A 22,440-nucleotide genomic window follows, 5' to 3' on the forward strand; every position below is an offset into this window, starting at 1 on the left:
TGGGATCTCTGGTCCAGATGAAGTAGGGCTGCTCTTCTGTCTTCATTCTGCAGAATGTGGGTTGAGAAATAGGCTGAGGATTTATGAGGCTTGCAAGAACATGTAGGAAAAAAGGAAGCCTTTTGTTTTGCAGCTGATTGATGCTAGAAACTTTTTTGGTATCAGGCCCAACTTTCCTCTCTCCATCCATCAATCTCCATTCCAATAGAACCTTTTCCCATTTCCCTGGTGACTAGGCTGTCATGAAGTTTTCTTTCTCAGTACTAGTCGCTGGGAGAATGCCAGACCCTTCCACTTCCTGAGGTACTACAAACTCACCTCCCACTCTTTCCTTTTTGGTTCATTTGCAAGTCAAAAGGTTAGTTTTTTTTTTTTTTTATCTCAAGGTAACTTACACCTAACCCAACTCTCAAGTAACAGTTCCACAAGAATCTAATCTTTCTGAGAGAAGAAATTCACAAATACACATCTACAACAAGCCACAAATATTTGCATAGCATTGCAGGATAGTCAGGGGCTTCCTGAAGTCTGTATTTGAATTATATACTAAATGTTTTTTCCAACTTGTGACTTTAAAATTACACCTGGGATTATGACATGTGAGAAGAACTTTTAAAAACTCTGTTTTGAAAATCCATTTACATTCTTTGTACCATTTTTGGTGTATATTCATGTATTTATAGTGTGCTTATGAGTACACATACACGCACAGGCCAGAGGTTGATACCAAGTGCCTTCCTTGATTATTCTCTACTTTAAAATCAAGACAGGATCTCTCCTTGAACCTAGAACTCACCAGTTCTAGCTAGTTTGGCTAGCCAGCTTGTTCTTAGGAGTCTTTGTCTGTGTCCTAAATGCAAAGTTTATAGGTGGCCACAATGCCTTTTGGCTTTATGTGTGGGTTCTGGAGATCCAAATATTGGTCCTTATGCTTGACCAGTAAGCAATTTATCCACTGAATCATCTTTCTAGCCTCCAGGCTCCAAATCTTGAGTGAATAGTATTTTCAGGTACTCCTGTAAGTCATTTGGTCTCATGAGAATTTTCTGACACTTCTCTTCATTTCTACCTTGGAACAATGTTTTTAGTCACAAGACCTTGAGACTTAAAAAAAGTAAGCAAAAAGCAAGGAAATAACTTGAGATTCATAGAAGAATTTGAATGTGTGAAACTGCATTTAATACTAAGTAGAAAAATTAAAGACATCTATTTCTCCTCAATTTTTCTGTAAATCTGCACCTGCATTTTCCTCCCAAGTGTCCCCTGGGTAAGAAGAAAACATCCCAAGTCCCAGTTGGCCATCTCTTATCACAAAACAAAGCTTCCAGTATCGGGACTGGGCTACATCCAATTGATTTGTTGGCCCAAGGGATGCCATGGAAATCCCCAAACAACCCAGGCAGTTGCCAAGAGAATAGGTTGCTCTCATCAAATGGAGAGGAAGTCCCACTACTAAAGACAACATCTACACAACTCATGGAACATGGAGAGGTCAAGCTGCTACCTACATAGACCCTTCACCACCATGTTCTGGTGTCTTTGGTATGGGAAGGTACTTTGCAGGCTACCAAAAGAGAAATTTAAGCATTAATCCAGCCACAAAAAGCTTGGATCTTTCCTGCAATATGGTGGTACAAAACTTATGGGAGGATTTGAGTTAATGCCTACTCCACAAGATAGAACCCATATTGGACTCTGGTTGGGTGACCGAGAATGAGAGACCAGATAGTCCATAGACCTAGGATCAGGGCTTTATTCAGCCATCATTAGGGAAGCTTCCTCCTGAAGCAGATGGGAAAAGATACAAAGACACAGAGCCAGACATTATGCAACGAGAGAGACCTTGGACACAGCTAAATGATGTCTCCATCAAATCCCTCCCTTCAGGGAGAGCAAGCACAGGAAGGACATGAGTCTGCACCAGGTTCTCTGTGTTTATATTATAGCTTTCAGTTTAGTAATTATTTTCAGGATTTTTTTTAACATTCTAACCACAGTCCCCCGCCCCCATGCCTTCTCTCCTCCCAGTCTCCCTTCTTCTCTCTGCCCTCCTTCTGGTTTAGTATTTTTCTGGAGGTCACAAGTGAGTCTCTGATTCTTGTTTCTGCTCTTAGGACTCTTTTCCTTCTGTTGGGATGCCTTGTTCAATTTCAGTGTGATGGGTTTTGTTCTATCTTATTATATTTTCTGCTGTTATATTCTGTTGTTATCTTTTAGAAGCCTGTTCGTTTCTTTTTTTTATTAAGAATTTTTTTTATTCATTATATACCAACCACAGATCCCCCTCTCTCCCCTCCTCCCAGCCTCCCCTGCCCCCCACCAACCCATCTCCCATTCTGTCCTCAAACAAGGTAAGGCCTCCCATGGGGAGTCAGCAGAGCCTAGTATACTCAGTTGAGGCAGGTCCAAGCCCCTTCCTCTCTAAGGTTGTGTGTGAGGTGTCCCACCTTATGTAGTGGGCTCCAAAAAACCAGCTCATGCACCATGGATAGATCTTGATCTTGCTGCCAGGGGGCCCCTTAAGCAGATCAAGCCATATGACTGTCTCAATTATGCAGAAGGTTTAGTCCAGTTTAATGTGAGACAGAAAGGCAGTGGATCTGGATGAGAGGGGAGGTATCAAGGAACTGGGAGGAGTAGTAGAGAAAAGGGAAATCAGGATATATTATATGAGAAAAGTATTTTAATAAAAGAAGGGGAAAACAAGAAAATATCCCCAAATGCTATGGTGACAGGAGGATCTCCCTACTCTATATTCTCTTTGATCCTTTCTTATTATACCTTGTTTTAGAAAATAACTACAACAAACCCTGTATTTCTGGAGGCTGCTGCAGCCAAATATTAGATTTTGAGCCAACTAAAGTAACATCATTTTGAACTCTATAATCCAGTCCCCAAGAGACCTATAATTTACTTGAAGACATTGAATAATATTATTAAAATAGTAATAAAACAAAATTAACTTTTCTATCTTAGGATAGTCCACTCATATCCTTAGGTCTTTATCAATAGCAGTCAGGCATGAACACAAAACAATAACAGCATTCAGCATATTCAAATGAGAATCTATCAATTTCACTGCTTTTGCACTGTTCCTGTTTAATTGCACATGTTACAAGGAAATGACTACTGAGGTCAAAGAGAGACAAGATAAAAATGCTTCAAAAAACTCTACAGTCACTGTATAAACCCAAAGCTGGGTTTAATGTGGATGGGGATAATTTCAGCAACACCATAGAGCAGATGTCTGAAATTGGTACACACTGCAACTTGGCTTCCAACCACAAATATTAACATATATTTAATGTATCAAACCCTCCCCACAAAAAGCCAGGGTGAGAAACTGACTATCTTGATTATTTTGAAGAAGTCACCAGTTTTTTTCTTTGAATATCAGCGGAATAAAATTTTACTGGGTAGCTTCACAGTGAGCAAGCTACCTTCATAAACACTAACCAGTTTTTCTTTTTTTTGCTTCCCTTTATATTACTAATATTGCCAGCATAATGACAGAGAATTTATTGAAAATGCCAAGAAAACAACAGTGAAATTTTTCTTTTGGTTATTTATTTGAGGATGCCTTGGGGTGCACCTCACATATGTTGCTAGTGTTGGTCTTATACCAGCCTGTACCACCTAATTTCTTGCACATGGTACTATGCTACCCTGACACTACACTGTGCCTAGTCTAGTGGGTAGGTTTGCTTCATCTGTTTATGAAACACTCATATGATTATCTTGACTGAAACTTTACTTTCTCCCAGACTTGTCTGGAGGCTCTGCTATTCATGACTGCAATTCAGGTAAAAATATTAAAACAACAAATGAAACGAGAAGATCATTTGTTCATAATGAAGCATAATTGAGCTTTTAACTTTGTACAGTATTTTTCATTGATGAGTCAGAAGCATTTCTCTCCCACTGTAGCATATTAAATGATCTTAATTATGTTGGGGATTTGAGAGCCTTGCATGGCAACAGCCACTTTGCCGCAGGACATTGTGCAGTGTGGACATTGTTTGCAGAGGCTGTCTATGTATTCTCAACAACCTTTGTCTCTTCTAACAGTTTGGGCAGAAGTAAGCCATTTTTATTTCTTCATTATTAAAATAATATGTGCTTAATAACTTTCATGAATGAAATATATACATATAACTATTTCACATGATGTCCAAAAGAAATGTGACTTCTGCTTATTTTGCAAATAATGAGAAGAGCTTGTTGGCAAAAGGCCCCAATTTGAGATTTTAAAAGAACACATGAAAAGTAATTTTGGTAAACATTGTAAATTAAATATGTATCTATGTCCTAATAAGAAAGTTAGTAACATAAGTGGTCATAATTCTATCAATAAAATGACAAAAGCAGTATCATTAATTTAGTATTTGGATGTGTATATTTATGAGAAATTTAATGAGATTAAATAATGTTCAAAGATATTATCTAATTCCCCCTCACTAAAGCCAGTTGAAAGTAATTAACTATGGTTTGTTACAACAAGTGAGGGAACCATGACCTAGAAACAATAAGAGATTGCCTAGTGGCACAAGGAGCCCTGGGCAGGTTTTGAAACTGTTTTCCAGTTATCAATAGAGTTTTACCAATAGATCTTGTCAATGAAAAATATTCCATCAAAGTATACGATGGATGGACAAACAGCATTCAAGGAGAGCCTTTCATTGGGGACTGTGTAAGAAGCTGTGATGGAGATAATCCTGCTAAATATACATTGAATAATTTTTCTCAGTCAAACAAAAATTGTTTCAGAGAAATACAATACTCTTCACATGGACCAAGAACTGCCCTTTTGGTTTTAAATAACTCTAAATGTTTTTTTTTTCTACTTGTAATATTCACTTATCAAGTTTTCACTTATATAATATATAATATTCACTTATCTACATATTTTTGCCATCTTTTGCATTCCATATTTAAGTCTCATAAAATCTTTAGCTTAGTTTACCCAAAACACTAGTAATTTGATACACTAAGAACTTGGATGTAATTATTTATAATAAAGTTAGTAATAAAATATAATACAATAACAGCAATATAATACAAAATAATTCCTTAAATGAAGACAAAAAAGATATTTGCCATTTTTCTGTCTTGTGTTTTCTTTTCTATACTATAGAACCTTCTACACTATATAGCATAGATGTGTATGCATTAATATATTATAGGTTCTGCATTAGTTAAGTTATACCTTAGATTTATTATATAATATTATGTAATCCTGTAGATACTTGCTTGCCTTGCTTTAAATTGGGTTTCTTACATTTAGCTTATAGTACATATGTCCAAGATCAGTGAAATGTAAGTTCCTACTGCTACTAAAATGCATTTTAAACATCACCTGTCACCTCTCTGAAGGGCAATTTAGCAATGTCAATCAAAATTAAATTGCAAATAATCTCTTTTTATCAATGATATCTCAAGAGATTATAATAGAAATTTAATTTTGCATGCACGAAATGGAAAATATGCAAGGATATTCACTGGGGTAACATTTGCAGACATTGGAAAGGAGCTAATGTTCGTCAATAGAAGATGGGGAAGATAAATCAGGCTTTGAAACAGGACTCCTTACTGCTTCAGGAAGAAATGAGGCAATTATTTGTGCCAAAATGGAATGGTCTCATTACATTTACTTTAAAAAAAGTAATATCCACATATGGTATGATAATACACAGGAAGGTAGAAAAATTGGCATTTACTAATGCCATGCAGCAAGACCTATACAATTGGGAGGAAGAATGATTTCAGAAGAATTCAGTCTTAGGATGAGTGCTGCTTAGACTTGTCTCAAAGGAATTTTGAGCAAGTAAAACACAGTGATAATGTTACAGGACTAAATCAGCTCAAGGACAAGGAGTCTTTTCAGCTGAGTGTCACTTAAAGATCTTGGTTAACCTGCACCTTAGTGAGTTCCCACGAAAGGCCTGCTGTTCTCTTTCTTCTAGCCCATTCTGTCCCCTCTCCACTCTGTGAAGTGCTGGCACAATTAAGCTTCGGATTGTGCACCTGAACATGACCCTCCAGCATGAAATTCTGTGGTCTAGTACTTGTCTCTGGGTTTAAGTGAGTGATGCCTGAGAACATGTGCTTTCTGAAGCTACTAGCTCCATGGTTATGCTTCTCCCTCTTCTTTTTTACTGCTTCCCTTTCCTCACGGAAATTTCCAGCCAGGCATCATCAAGTCAAATCTTCCAGTATATTCTACTACTTTATCTGTTGGTTTTGCTTATGATCCAGCTGTCTGCAGATAGACAGTTATCTGCAAATACCCGTAATATTTTGCTCCTGCCCCTGACGCCACCCTGTGTCCTGACATAAAAATCTCTTTTTAAGGAAAAACTCTGCCCACATCTCTCTTTCTTCTCTCTTCCACTTCCTTCCCAGGATGTGCATACCCTCGACCCCCTCTTCTCTCTCTCTCTCCCACCCTCTCCCTCTCTCCCTCTCTTGGGTCACCCTCTTCCTGTCTCTCTCTGCCTCTTTATCTTCATATTATAGCAAACTCTCCATGTGGATGCATCGTCTGGGTTGTTTATCACTGGCCGCAGCCACCGCTATGTCCTGCATGGCATGCATCTGTCCAGCTCGCTTCATCTGCCAGCATGGTTTCCTGCACACGGGGGATATCCTCGGGGCTCTAAGAGTAATAATTCATGACAGTGACCACAACCTTTCAAGATTTAGTTTAACTGTAACTTCCCTCCAAGGCCTTTTGGTCACATCCACTTTTGACTTCTCTCTGTTCTCTACCTACAAAATGGGCTGCCAAAACCATTCTTGATGTAACATTTCATGAATCACTCTTCTACTCATATATTCCACATGCTTGAAAAATTGCAAGAATTTTATTAATGCTTCCAAAGGCAAACTAATTAGGGGAAGGGAGAAAGAAGGAAGAAAGGAGGGGGGCTAGAGAAGTAGATGGGGGAGAGAGGAATAGAGAGAGCCAGGGAAGGGAGAGAGATATCTGAGAAAAGTGTCTACAAGGGGGTTAATATGGATCATTTGCACTTTTGTCACTGTGAAGCTAGTGTCTTTCTGTGTTACTCTTACAATTAATCTTAAACCAAATGTCTATTTAAAGCACTATGTACCTCAGAACAATATGTAGTGTGAAAACAAGTTGAGAGAAGAGGATTCTTATAAAAAGCACATTAAACTGATATTGATGCATTCAAAATATCTCTGTGGAAAAATGACTGCTATTGTATTCTACTTTCACATGTTCTGTATTTTCATTGCTGTGCTGGCTAGTTTTCCTTCAAGCTAGAATCATTTCAGAGGAGGGAACTTTGAGAAAATGTCCTGCTAGGTAGGCCTGTTGGAAAGTCTACAGAGAATTTTCTTGATTATTGATTGATATAGGAGGGCCAAGATCACTGTTCACAGTTCCACCCTTGGGTCCTGGGTGTAATAAGAAAGCAGGCTAAACAAGTTATGAAGAGCAAGCCTGTAAAAAATGTTCCTCCATGGACTCTGCATCAGTTGCTGCCTTGACTTCCTGCTATGACTTCCCTGGATGGTGAACCATAAGCTGTGAGATGAAATAAATCCTTTCCTCCACAAGTTGCTTCTGGTCATGGTGTTTCATCATAGCAATGGAAACTAAGAAAATCACCAAAGAAGTTTCAAATTTGTTCCCCTGGAAAGTGATTTCTTCTAGCCCTTTGCCAATACTTCAATTTATTTTAAATAGCTCTGTTCTATTATGGGCAGCTATTGCCAACTGTCAAACAAGCATCCATGACAGAAGAATCCCTCTGCATATCACGTAAGCCTGGTTCTTCCTAGGAGGTGCTAGTTACTAAAATTGGAAGTCTCAGTCCTAAACTACCTCTGAGTGGCACAGGGTACTTAGCATTCTTTAGCTGTTCATTTTACTAAATTCTTATCTTTTTTCCCCAAACTGAAACATTTAATAAAGTTTATATATTTTTAAAAATTATTTGTGTTTTAATTTTACATATCAGCCATGGGTTCCCCTGTCCTCCCCCCTCCCGCCTCCACCCCCATCTTCCCCCCCAGCACCTCCCCTCCATTCCCATCTCTTCCAGGGCCAAGACTCCCCTGGGGATTCAGCTTAACCTGGTAGATTGAGTATAGGCAAGTCCAGTCCCCTCCTTCCAGGCTGAGCAAAGTGTCCCTGCATAAGCCTAAGTTTCCAAACAGCCAGTTCATGCACTAAGGACAGGTCAGGGTCCCACTACCTGGGTGCCTTCCAAACAGTTCAAGCTATTCAATTGTCTCACTTATTCAGAGGGCCTGATCCAGTTGGGGGCTCCACAGCTTTTGGTTCATAATTCATGTGTTTCCATTAGTTTGGTAAAGTTTATAAAATTAAACACATGATAAAGTGATCAAAGCATGTTAACTCCCACCCAGAAATTGCTGTTCATCCTATAAACCATCGTATGTACAAACATATATACAATATATATGTACCCTGGATCTGAGACATGAGCCACTGAAAGAAACACTTTAGCCCTGAACCCAGAACCCAAGAAACACATCCTGGCCCTAAAATTAGAGCCAAAAGGCTAAAAAGGGCCAGTGAAAAAAACACAGTTTGGCCCTGAAATCAGAGCCAACTCTGCCCCTGACTAACGAAACTAACCAATTCCCGAGCAAGAAAACTAACCAATCCCTGAGCATAAAATCTTCTCCCTGGAGAAACTCCTCCCCTAAGAAGCTCTATTTAAGGCCCTCTGCCTGTTCAATTGTTGACTGTCATATACTATATATGTCTATTGTATATATGTATGTGTGCAGCAAGCAGGATATGTGTTTGTGTGTAGGTATGGATTTGTGTACTCATAGCTGCATGTGTATGTGGACTCCATGGTCAACATTGAGTGTCTTCCTTTATCCAACTCCATTTTGTTTTTTGACCCAGGGTCCCCACTGAACCTATGACTTGTTGATTAGGTTATACTGGCTGGCTATTGAGCCCCTAGCATTTTCTTGTCTCTATCCTTCCCTAACATTGGGATTACAGGTAAATGTCACCATGCCTAGATGTTTTACATGTGTACTAGAGTTCTAAACTCTGTTCCTATGTTTGCAAGACTAATACTTTTACTGACAGCTGTATCCCTAGTTCCCACATATATTTCATCCCAGTGACACTTTCTATATTCCATTCAGGATATAATCAACATCCTGATTAATATGTATATTTTTAACCTCTAAGAATGAATCTTTAAGCAAAAATATTTTGATCTTTAAGTTAGGAATTGACAAATGGATTTACTTTGTATATATTGTTACCAGTTGCTTTCATTAAACAACATATTCATGAGCTTCATCCATGTAGTTTTCCAACTTCATTGATATTTGATCATCTGTTTTCACTGCTGCAATACAAGTGAGCATTATCCCTTCCTTAGACAGGCAAAAGAAACCAATAAATATTGTAATTTTTTTCCTTCTTTATCTACCTTTGGTGTTTATATTCCTTCACCCAGTTTACCTGAAAACAGTCATCAAACTGAGAAGTAAATAGGCCATGTGATACTCACTAACAACATTGGCTTGTCCAGTGAATATGGTGTACTGGAGTTCATAGGAGACCACACTGAACTCATCATCCGAAGTCCAGTGAACTGTGATTGTGTCATAGGAAGCCGTGCAGAGCTCTTCTCTAATTGTGGGAGGGTTGGGAGCTGTGGGCATTAAGAATACCTATCAGTGGAGCAGCAGACATCATAGGGATCCCATTCTGGAGATATGTAACTGTTAAAGCAAGCATTCCTAAGTAGGTCTACCAGGACTGCTATCCTAGAGATGGAGATTTCAGTTACAAAGTGTCTAGTGGTCTATTTAGGGAATGTGTTTGTCCACCAGACAGTAAGACTTTAATCTCAATTCATCATTAGAATATATTTAGGAGACTAAGCAAACAATAGCTTCTTGTATGTAAAGAGAAACACATTAAAGAAAAAGTAACCAAGACAAACTTTCATAAGCTCATTCACTTTGAGGGTGGGGTTGGAAAATTTTACTGTAAATGACTAGGTGGTAATTTTAGGTATTGTAGGCCAGACTGTTGCTCTTGCAACTACTAATTGTGTCATGACAGCAGATATAGATAATTTGTACATAAATGAGTATGGTGACATTCTAATAAAACTTTATTTACAAAATAGTCACAGGAACAGATTTGACCTGAAACCCACTTTGCCAGCCTCTTATCTACATGACACCAGACATTTGAAAAATATCATTTGTTATCCAATAGCAAATCAACTAAATGATTGAAAGTTTTCTTTTATTAGATATTTGATGCTTTGCTAAAATTATTGGTGCATTCCTATTTTCTTTTCATTTTTCAATTTATAGGTGATATATTTAATTAAAAATATTAAAATTAACAACAAGTCCTCTTAGAAATGCATTTTTGTTTACTAAGAAAATCATGAATGCTTGTATATTGTTGCCTTTATCACTACAGAAGCCCTTTGTTTTATTTGTTTAACATAGTCAATAGCTGAGAAGTTTAAATCGTATTAAAAATGATTTCTAAATCACTTGCACTGAATTAAATCCAATAAGTAACTCAATAAGTAGAATAAATAAGAAAATACAAGGCTACAAGTGTTTTGTGTTGGCAATAACATATTAAAGCAGAAGTCGGCAAACTATAGCTATTTTATTTTATGTATGTAGGTATTTTGCCTGTATGTATGTCCATTCATCATGTGTGTGCAGTGCTTGTGAAGGCAGGAAGAGGGCATAAGATCCCCTGGGACTGGCGTTACAGACAATTTTGAGCCACCATGTGGGTGCTGGAAATCAAACCATCGCTCTGAGGATGAGCAGTCAGTTGTTGTTAACCACTGAGCCACCTCTCCAGCCCACAACAGCTATTTTTTTTATCAGTTATGTTTTCTTTTTCATTTTTCTTTATTAAGAAATTTTCTACTCACTTCACATACTATACACAGATCCCCACTCCTCCCTCCTTCCACCCCCAGCCCTCTTTCTCAAGCCACCCTGCATCTCCACATCCCCCAAATTGAGATTTCCCATAGGGAGTCAGCAGGGCCCAACATACTGAGCCTAGGCATGCCAAAGCCCCTTCCCACTGCAACAAGGCCACAACAGCTATTTTTGTAAATAAAGTTTTATTGGAATACAGCCACGACTCACTCAGGTACTGTCTGTCTATGACTGTTTTCACACAACAGCAAAGATAAGTAGTTACAACCACATGGCCGCAAAACCTAAGACATCTGCCATCTGGCCATTTTCAGTCAAAGTTTACCAGTCTGTGGTTTAGAGAATTGAACCACAGCTTTTCTTTATATTTTTCTGTATACTGCAGCTGAACTTCAAAGAGAGAAGCATGTTTGCATTCTATGGATTTAGAACAACTTTTACTTACACCATTGCATAAGTCTTTTCTGTTCTAGATTAGTTTCTGATTAGAACTGGTGAATTGTAAAGAAACCCCAAATGAGGGGGAGTGTTTATATAAATAGTAAATTAAAAACTCTGCTTTAATTCAGGTGCTTTGCCACCTGAAAAGTAATTTAGGACAAATCATGAAAAGCTCTGCCTGTTAAGTTATTGAATTTCACAAAGACTCTCCATTAAGAAAAAGGAGCTCAGTGGGATCTGATGGCATGCATTTGTAATCTCAATACTTGGAAGGCAGGGGCAGAGAGAATGTGAATATGAGGATAGTCTGGGTTATATAGTAGATCCCATCTCAAAATTATGTCCACAAATGAAAAACAAGGAAATAGAAATGAAATAAATAAGTATTCATCATAACCCTTCAAGCATTTTTCTGGAAATGTGTGTTTGAACATCTGTTTTCTGAAGAGCCCACACGTGAAATTTAGTTTTGTGTGGTGTGACTTGGATATGCATGAATTAGTGACACCAATCAGGAGATGCATTCCATGCAGGTCCAGCTGTGCCATCAAAAGTGTTTGTTTTTATCTGTGTGGTCATTGTTGCCATGGTATCATCCCTGCACAAATCAGTGAAAAATAACTTAGTCTTTCATAATTTAAATAGTTAATTAAAATTTTCTCTATCAGCTATTGGGGAAAGAAAAGAGATTTTGCTGTCCACATGGCAATATGTGATTAAAAAGACAGAAAATGTAAGTTCAAAATAGGCAAGTGGCTGTGAGACACATGGCAGTAGCTGCAATCAGGAAGGAAATGTCACCTCTATGGGTCATTAACTTGACATACCACTTAGAGGCAAGTCATAGGGAAAAAAAATCTTGTTTGCACAGCCAGGCAGGCTAACCCTGTTTTGATTGTAAACCCAATGGGTTTGTCCTGCAAAGTCAATTCCTAATTTTCTGTAAATGAAAACTGCAACATGCTGCCAATTTCAATACCCACACAATCAGTACCAGAAGTGTTATTTTCTTGCCTTCATCACAAACACTATACAAGGAATGGTGGGCTAATATGCCACAAACACTTCACTTCCTGCTTATAAATATCAGATAAACTATTTGGACTTGGTATTATCGGCCAAGCATTGTATGTTATGGCCAGGATTGATGTTATGTCTAGAAATGGACTTTGGGGTTGATGGCTCAAAAAGCAAATTCTTAGGTACCCGATATGGCCTTTAGTTGGCATAAACAGCTGTTGTTACAGTTTCATGCAGACCACTTTCACAGTTTCCTTTTTAGTCAATGAGTTCATGTTCCTACAGAAATTTAAATGGACATCTATTTTGAATATACTAGGTAAATGTTGGGAAATGACACGTTCTTGTTGATGGGAAAAGGACAGCATATAGCAAGACCATGTTCCTGGGCAAATATTTAATTTTCTGGTTTCCTCTGGCCTTGGAAATGAGACTGTGACATGGTTCTGGTCCAAGAGACCTAAGTGAAAATTTGCTAGGTAGGTCTTTTGAGCAAGAGTTTTGGTTTTATGATAAACAAGGTCATACTTGGCTGGCCAAGTTTTTTCAACATTATTCCCTTTTTTCTTGTGTACTTTTAGATAAAACTTCAGCGTTATAGTTGAAGATGTCAGGGCAGGAAAAGAAAAAAATGTAGATAGTGATACAGTAGCTATGGGCACCATGTAGCTGTTTAACTTTTAATTACTTTCAGCTCAATTAAAAAAAATCACATCTCACTATGCACATTTCAAGTTTTTAATAACTCATATGTTGGCCATCATGGACACAGAACATTTTTTTATCACCATAGAAAGTTCTGCTAGATGGTAATAGTTTAGACAAATCTCAAAATCAAAAGCTAAAGAAAGGAGGCATCATATCCATGAGTATTTGAAACCAAGTTTGGTTCCTTATTGTAAATGCTTTGTGAATCAAATTCTTTCTTCTTTAGTAGAAGCCATATATTTGAGAGAGAGAATTGTACAAGATAAGGAGATGTTTTGTGGGATATCTCAATCTGCTTGCAAATGCAGAATAAATGTGAAAAGGGGCAGCTGGGGTTCTAACAAGAAAAGAAAATTGAGGACTTGATAACTCCCTGCTTTCCATCCACACACTATAAAAACAAATGCTACACAATGTTCCCTCTCTTCAACTCCACCCTCCCCAACCACTCTCCCACAAACATGTACATACTGGCTGGGAGTTGAGAAACTGATACCATGCTCAGTGAGGGATGTGGTTTCTGGAAGGCTCTATGTCCTAAGTACAGGGCACATCTGGCTTCACTGTATACATGGTGTTTTCCTGAAGTGGAAGGTCCTGGTGGCTTTGGCTAACACTAATAACTTTGTCTAAATGGCCCTCATTCTTTCTACCAACCATTGAGCCCAGTTTCTGCTGCAAAGGCTAATACCAAAGGAAAGATTAAGATTTACTACTAGGAATATGAGTAGCCACAATTTTTCTTTTCTTCCTGTTTCTTTTCCTCATTGTTTTCTAAGCCAAAAAGAAAGGGAGGATGGAAGGAAGGAGAGAGAGAGAGAGAGACAGAGACAGAGACAGAGAGACAGAGACAGAGAGAGAGAGGGAGAGAGAGAGAGAGAGAGAGAGAGAGAGAGAGAGAGAGAGAGAGAGAGAGAGAGAGAGAAGGGAAAGAGGAAGAGTGGGGAAAGAGGAAGGGAGAGGAAAGCCAAGTAGACAGTATTGGGTTGAAACATGGCATCTGGAATTGCAATGTGATTTCTGTGACATTTGTCAGAGCAACATGACATTCAGGTTTTTACTAGAAAGTGCAGAGATCTTCGCTGTTCATACATAACTGAGCCAGATCCTAATTTCACTCATACCCTTCCTATGTGACCTTCAGCATGATGGCTCAAATTTGTCATTTCTAAAATGAGGACTGCAATGTTTTTCCTAAATTTGATACTGTAACAACTAAGATAAGATCACAAATACAAAGAACAAGAGTGGTATAGATGGCCAGTTATTTCAGTTGCCTTTGTTTTCCCACCATGAGAGTCAGATGCCACTTTAACATGGTGACGACAAATACCCACGTAAACTTCCATATCTTTTTGATGGCTAGCAGTGCTATTACTTTGACCATCTCCGTGTTGAGAATGAGGAAATGGTGATGACACATTTAGCAACCAGGATTCTCTTTATTTTCTTGCCCCAATTTATCCTTAGTCTGTGTTATTTGAGTTAAGAACATAAAGTGTACATGAATCATTTATAGGACTATTAGGTAGCATTTCAAAGCCTGAAGCACACATGTGGTTTTTAGAGAATAATTGATCCAGTGGAAAAGTGCTTGTGTCACTAAATGTACACTATATTAGACAGAACATAAAAGACAGTAAGATAATACCTGTAAGGTAATCCAGACATTCTAGCAGTTTCTTCTCCCGAGAAAAATCTAAGGCAAAAGTGTCGAATGTGTCATTGAGGTTGATTTCAGGAATTAGGACCTGGGAGGATGCAGTTGCCATGGAGACTCTGTAATTTAAACAAAACAATGTTTTAAGGAATGTCAAGGTGGCTTTTATCATCACTATGAAGAAGTGAGAAAAAAAATAAAAGGAAAAGCAATATCAGGTCTTTAAAAAGTACCATCTCTGCAATTAACTGATAATTTAAATATCAGTTATTTATAGTTATAAAAGTAAGAGTAACTGAAAAGAAGGTAAATTTTTACTAAGGGAATTGGTAGAAAATTATTAGGTACTACAATGCTTATTGATGTTCCTTAATATGCATGCCTTTTAATTATTGCTTTAAGTTGGTCCTAATGGTTGATTCTTATACTTTTGTATATATTGGTCTATTAAGAATAAAGATGTAAAACACACACACACACACACACACACACACACACACACACACACACACACACACAAAAGTACCATCTCTGAATGGCATAGTGCACTAACACAAAGCAAACATAGAGAAAAAGCAAAGGATCTGGGAGAAATAGCACAGTGCCCCTCCTTCCTTTATACTATCGGAAAAATTCCCCATGGAGGCAAAAGAATATTCATATTTCATGTTGCTGTGTGTTTAACAGCCTGGCCCAGTCACATCTAACCCCAGCAAGAAGCACATAGCTCCAGGCATTTCTTCACACATCTGTCTGGGAAACTGTTTGTTCCTTTCAGACTTGCCCCTGCTCCACTTCAAAGGGGAGTCTCCAAAATTTCAAACTGCATAAAAGGAAAAGTGAAGATTAAAAAAGAATGTTTCCAGATATTGGATTAGTTTAATCAATTACTAGCCTCTCTCTAAAATAAACATTAAAAAGGGGGTTTTGTCTGGTTCTTTTTCATTCTCCTTCTATTCACTTTTTTTTGCACCATATTCCCAGCAGATGCCATGGAAAATATTCATAAGTTTTTTCACAAATTTCCCCAGAAGGCACACAATTTCTTCTCCACACTCAGGTTTTCTGGTGAGAGCTCTCATATATAAACTATAAGGTAAGGTATATGTGTGTATTTCCTATGTGCTCTTGAGTTGATCTGGAAAGTTCAGTTACAAATAGCAGAACATTCTAGTGGGTTCCAAAATGCAAGTAATTATCTTAAAACCAAGAAAACCATGGCTTGAAGAACTCAACTTCTGAGCATAGAAAACAATGCTAGACTTTAATCTTGATGTGTTTCAAGTTTTTGTTAAGTTCCATAAACATTAGGACATTAATTTTTTAAATTTTTGCAACAACATTGAAATGACTTTGTTGTAAGTCTAGTTACTTATTTTCTTGTAAAAAGCATTGCTGCTCATTTGCACAAGATCTCAGGGCTAAGTGGCAATTAATAGTCAAGAGGACTTTTAGGTGTGTACTCTTTCATTTCATTATTGATACTTACAACAGGTAATGTATCTGGGTGGATACAGGGAGGGATACTAATTAAACTGTACCTTTAACCAATATTCACCAAATATGCATGAAGCCCTTAAAAGTGTGCCTTATACCAAAGAGCCCAAAATATTTGCATTAATGCAGAAAACTTCAAAGGAATGCTCTAGTACCATTTGCATGCCTCAAAAATATTTCAAAATAAAAAAATCTCAATAAATTCTATCTTGTAATCCCCAAATGAGAAAACTGGACCAAGCTAGTAGGAAGCAAGAACCAAACTTACAATAGCCTTTCTCTTAGGCTCTCTTGCAACCTAGATCTTGTGTCAATTGATGAGACTGCTCTGAATACAGATAAACTGGCTTTATTGTTTCCCCTCTTGGAGGCAGGAGCCTCTTTGTTCAGGCACATCCAAAACAGATGGTGTTCTCAAAATTTGTCCTGTTTCAGGGGTCAACATCCAATAAAACAAAATGTGTTTTTGTAAAATGACATAGTAAATGCTCCCACCCTTTTGACAGTGGGAACTTGGAGTGGGAAGCAGAAAGAAGATAGTGCCTAGCAAAGACTGACAGAGAAATCTTGGGAGGTTAGTGCAGCTTTTAACACCTACAGTCTTTCTTCCCTTGGTGGAAGGAAAGATACTTACCTTTGGCTATAATTTCAAGTCATCAACTTGAGTGACAGGTAAAGGGAAAGCTGCCAAACTCAACATTTTAGGGCATGTTCCCCACCCCCCAAATGCTTGTTGCCCATCTTCTGGTCTTTTATGCTGCCAACATTCAGTGGGGCTGTTAGTGCTATGTTTCTTCTTACTTCCTTGCTTTACAGTCATCCCCCTCCCCGCCCAACTCTGTGTAGAGGGATTGTCTATTACTCATTACTCCTACATATATGTCTTTCTACCTTGGTATCTCTAATCTGCAGAACACTCAGTTGTTAGTCACATAGGGCCAGTATTTCAGAAGGTGGATATGTCCAGAGAGACACTGTTCAGTGGTCTTTGCCAAACACCATACACCACCATGGTCAAAAACAGCAAAGTACCACAGAAACAAAATGTGTTCCACTTTGGTCAGCTCAAGATTTCCCAAAAATATTTGGCCCTAGAAACACAGTGTTGTTATAACATCTATTAACGTATCAACACCCTACAGATAGCATTTCAAAACCCACACATGGGATATGCTCTAACTCTTAGAACTATAACGTTTCGTCAGAGTTTCCAACTGGAATTCTTGTCTTTCTGGTTTTAGAAAAGCCTGGCATATCCTTAAACTATCTGTGTGGGTAAGGAATAAAGGGATCACCTCACAATAAAGAAAACTTCTAGGTGATCTGAAAATACATTCTGTTCTGAAGGAATTTTCTTAACATCTACTTGATAAAGAAAATTTGCTGCTAAAAGTAATTTTAGATTCCTTGAAAAAAGTGCATGAAGTTTCTTATGCCTCGATTTAGTGAATACTTTTGCTCATTTAACATACTGCTCAAAAGGTCACTTATGAAACCACACCAGTGGCAGCTTGAAAACAGTGTGGTACACATCATATATGAAGCTATGCAGGGAACAGGAAAGGAGGGATTTTGTTGCCTGTTAACCTTTGTGGCAAGAGCTGGGATTTTTTTTTTAATGTCTGTATTCATATTATGCATAACAACTCTATTTTGTAGGAATAAGTACAAATAACTACATTGTGTATAGATTAAGTAATTCATCCATGTCAGACAGTTTTCAGTATGCTGAGGCTACCCTTGTGAAAACAAGATGGATAGATTCCTGCATATTTGAAGCAAATAAGCAAAACTGGACTCAGAAATGTTAATGAGAACCCTGATTCTATCCATAATAACCAAGCAAATAGGACAGAGCTAAACAGTTGATTCCAAAAGAGATGTATCTCCCACAATGTAAAGCTTAGGACTCTCACTGCACTATGGATTTATTTAAATGCCTCTTAGTTGAAAAAATGTTTGTGCGATTTTGATTCAGTTTATAGAACACGCAAGGTTGTTTTGTGAATGGTTTTATTGACACATTCTCACTTTGGGAATGCCTGCAGGACTGAAAGCATGTTCTGGATTCTACTCTGTGCATAAAAGTGTTGTAAAATATTTAAGTGTCAAAACCCAAGGCAGACAGATGGACTAGAAGAAAGACCCCAGAAGTCATACTGTATGAATCTGAAGTGAGAGGTTGCAGAATAGAAGCAGGTAGCCAGTACAATGGAAAAGTCAAACATAAGAGGTCAACTGAAACACTGAAGGATTAGAACATCCATTCAGGCAGCATTTACAGTGTCTGTGATGGAGTTTTCAGCTTTGTTATCATTATATGCACAACTACAATGAGCACATTTCCCAAGTAGAAAATTGCACCCTCATGGTGATCTCAGAAATAAAACTGACATAGGTAAGAATTACTTTAGAACATCTAGGTGATTGACAAATAAAAATCACTCATCTTCATGGGTGTAAACACCTGTAATAATTCCAGTGGCTTCGATGAGAATCAGGCTGGGCTTGATCCAATCAATATGTGCTGCACAAATGGCATCTCAGAGCAAAGTGGCAGTGCAGGAATTTGAATCTTGATCTCCCAACAACTTGTTCCTGCCCAGTCCCCTTCTGCTATATCCCAGATCATAGAAAGAGAAAAAAGTGATGTCTTAACCAAGGAGATGGGCAAGTAAGAGATGAGACAATAGAAAGAGCTGGACAAATGTTGGCCAGTGAATAGTTACAGTACAGGTGTTCTGTATTCCTACGTGACAAGAGCAACTTATTCATGGAAACAGACACAAGTCACCCTTCCTTTCCTGATGGTATGCTTATGGTACAAGATGAGATAACGGGACAAGATCTGCTCACCAGATCAAAGGAGGACTAGTGTGCACGTGTGAGCAGCCAGGCGCTTGTGCTGTCCTTCAAATATAAGTCTTTTCCTGTTCTACCTGGAAACTGGCCACTTTCTCTGCCAGTTAGCTGCAAATGCACTCAGGCCTCACTCACTTGAACTTATAAGGATTGCTGTGGAATGCCATTTACAGTTGCTGTTTCATCTGGATATGCCCCAATTCATAAAGAGAAATGGCTTCTCAGACCCCATTGGGGATCTCCAAGCTGTGTGTTAACCATCTTTAGAGTATATTGAATACAATGGAAAGCAGTGATGTTTAAGTTTTTAGATTTGTTTTTATTTTGTAAGTGAGAATAAATAATAGAAATTGGACTTGAATTCGATGAGCAGTGCAAAGAATTAAATACTTAAAATCTAGGAAACCACAAGGAAACTCGCCTTTCTTGCAATCGGAAGGAGAGTGTCTTAAGGGCAGCCATTATTCATGTCTTTTGTGGGTGAAAAATAGCTAATCAGCTGCAAAAGGAATTTTTCCCAAATATAAAAAGAAAACAGTGAAGCCGGCTGATCAGTAGGAGACCAGGGTTATGAAAATACTGTATACTCTTAAAGGATGATGAAAATGGTTTCTAACTCAAGCAAGCACCTGTGTTAGTTTTCTTTCTCCATCTTTGAAGAAATTTAAGTCTTAGGATGGTAAGCATGTTTCCCCTACTAAAGCCATGGGCTAGTAAGGGAACACCTGCAGATTATTTTGTGAATGGTTTCCTTGGCACACAGCCACACCCACTTGCTCTCTATGGCTAACGTGGAGCTACCCAGGCAGCAGTGAGTAGCTGTGACAGATCCCTTATAGCCTACAAAGCTGAAAAATAGTTTACTTTCTGGAACAGTGTGGTGGTCTCTACTCTAGAATAGAGGCCAGTATGAATGAGTTCTCTGGGGGCATTTACTAATACAATTCTGATATGGCTTTGCATAAAGGGCAGTTGAAAATTAGAATAAATAAAAAGTCAGGGTATTTGATGTTGTCTAGAGATGCCATTTATCCAGGCCAGCCTCATGATTCTCTTTGGATCCACTGGATTTACTACATGGGTCTATGCCCAGGGAAACGAATAATTTCTATACTAAATAAATGAATATACCAAGAGAAGACTCATCTTTGCTCATCTTACTACTGAGCTGACTACACGAGGAACATCATATTTAATTTTCCTCCTCACAATTAGAGGGGATTTGAAAAGAAGGCAGTGGGAGGTGGCCTGTTAGACCTTTCTCTCCCATGTGAATCAGCCTTGGCCTTCTCAGGTGATGTCAACCTTCTCGGTCAAGTAAAAAACAAGACAAACAGAGAACAACACCTGTGCAGTTATTTTCTTTAGACAAAAGGACCACACAATGGAAGATAAGTTTTCCTTTTATTGGTTTTATTTTTCCTTCACTTCCATTCTTCGTTCCCAAGGCTACAATAAGATCAAGTTTGAGAATCACAACAAATGCTCTCCACACACCAGATTGGTTTGATTATAACTGGTGAACTGCTGATAGGAAGACCTTGAACTCTAGGCAGTTAAAGAAAGGGTTTTATTATGTCAAAGGGAAGTATCCTTAACTGGAGCAAAACAGCAACAGCTTCTATTCTGTCTGGTATTCAACCTTGAAAATAAGGGGGGGAAAGTCAGTTGAGAGCAAGACCAAGCAGTCACACCCAAATACAAGCAATCAACAGCCTGAAAACATCCTAGATGTCCCTGCACTCACCTCTCAGTGATATTCTTTGCTGTCTGTAGAAAGCGGGCATGGTCATTCTCCTTCAGAGAGTGTTCTGCTTGGGAAATGAGTGATGCCGACCTTTCAATGCACTGTTTACAGTTTGCAATCTGCTGGGCTAGTTTGCGGAGCCTCATCACCTAGAACAAAAGAAGCATGGCAGACATGGTTATACTCAAGGCTCACTTGTGAGATGGTGCAGGGCTGGGCCTTTCTGAGGTGTGCATGCTGTTATGTAGAAGCAGAGAAAAGTAGAAATTGGGAAGACTCAATTACAGAACTTCAATTTTATCTCCTTGGAGAAATGTTGGTAATTTGTTTTATGAGGAAACACTGAATTGCTAATTACTTCCCTGTTGATGGGAAAAAAAGGTGCTTGTCCAGTGGCAAGTGACAAAGGGTCACTGAACCTCTTCCCTCTACTATTTTATTCTACATAATTACTTAAGACCTTAGGGAACCCTGGAACTTTCTCCATCTCAGGTTTTCAGCTGTGCCATTAAAACAAAAACAAAAACAAAAACAAAAACAAAAACAAAAAAACAAACAAAAAAACAAAAAGCATTTCTGTAGGTGTAAATTTGAGGCTTAAGTAAAAATCATTTTCTAAAAAGTTCTTTGTAATCCATGTAATAAAATTGTGATGTAACAGCATTGAAGTATTCCTATTTTCCATACTGTCTAAAACTTGTGTATTAAATTAACAGAAAGGGAGAAGTTTTCCCATTGATTAATATTTTTCCTATTGAACTGATGAGAGAAAGCCAAAGAAAGCACAGCTGGGCCATTTCCTCTCACTATAAACGTCATTTCCAGGCACTTTGTGCTCTTGATAAGTAATAACTATTTTGATAAGCATTTCCCATTTGGGATAAAACACATACTTGCTTCACAACCTCCTTTCCAGTTCCTGGTTCTGTCTTGCTTGAAAATGACCCTCAAATGTAATTGACCATAACCTCTCAGGCAGGCAAAAATAAGTCCAAGGTAACCCATTTGACCATGGCACTAGTGTTTGAAATGTGCTGTAAGCTGGAGCTCTCTGGCCAGAAAGCAAGTTAAATTTAGACCAGTAATTGGAATCACCTCATGCCTACTGCCCCCATCTATGCAACAGGGACAGGTTTTGACTGGCTTTCTGATAATTCTGGAGTGGAAAATAACCTTGGGTGAAAGGGTAAGGAGGATGCCTGGTTAATCTGTCTTACAGACAAGACAGGCTCAGGCTCCCCCCGAATTCCTGCTAACTCCACGAAATTTCTGCTTTCTCCAAGCCATCATTATCATCCCAGGACAACTCTAATCTTGAAGCAAAGGAAGGAAGGAGATGTCAGATCTGTGCGCCTCTAGGGATTATCCAATTCCAAGTATGTACTCTAGCAAACAAAAGAAACTAAAGCAGAATTGAGAAGTGGCAGGCCCAAGATTTCAAGCAAGGCTGAGAAGAATCCATGAAAATAATGAGTCAGAATGAAATGTCCAAACTTGGCAGCAAAGAGTATGTGATCTTAAGCATGGTAAAAGTACATCATTCATTATA

At 38.3% G+C, this 22,440-nt stretch overlaps 1 protein-coding gene across 4 annotated transcripts in view; it reads right to left on the reverse strand.

The window, feature by feature from the left end:
* Mid1 (midline 1) overlaps positions 1-22,440 on the reverse strand; it is a 204,340-nt gene that overhangs the window by 10,533 nt on the left and 171,367 nt on the right. For all 4 annotated transcript variants that reach the window (XM_036173850.1, XM_036173851.1, XM_036173853.1 and 1 more), the window contains 3 exons: positions 20,892-21,040; positions 14,777-14,904; positions 9,537-9,680 (listed from right to left, as the gene is read on the reverse strand). In XM_036173850.1, the coding sequence (XP_036029743.1) occupies positions 9,537-9,680; positions 14,777-14,904; positions 20,892-21,040 (421 nt within the window). The remainder of the gene's footprint in view (positions 1-9,536; positions 9,681-14,776; positions 14,905-20,891; positions 21,041-22,440) is intronic.

This window comes from Onychomys torridus, chromosome X (assembly GCF_903995425.1).
Source record: "Onychomys torridus chromosome X, mOncTor1.1, whole genome shotgun sequence".
Lineage (NCBI taxonomy): Eukaryota > Metazoa > Chordata > Mammalia > Rodentia > Cricetidae > Onychomys > Onychomys torridus.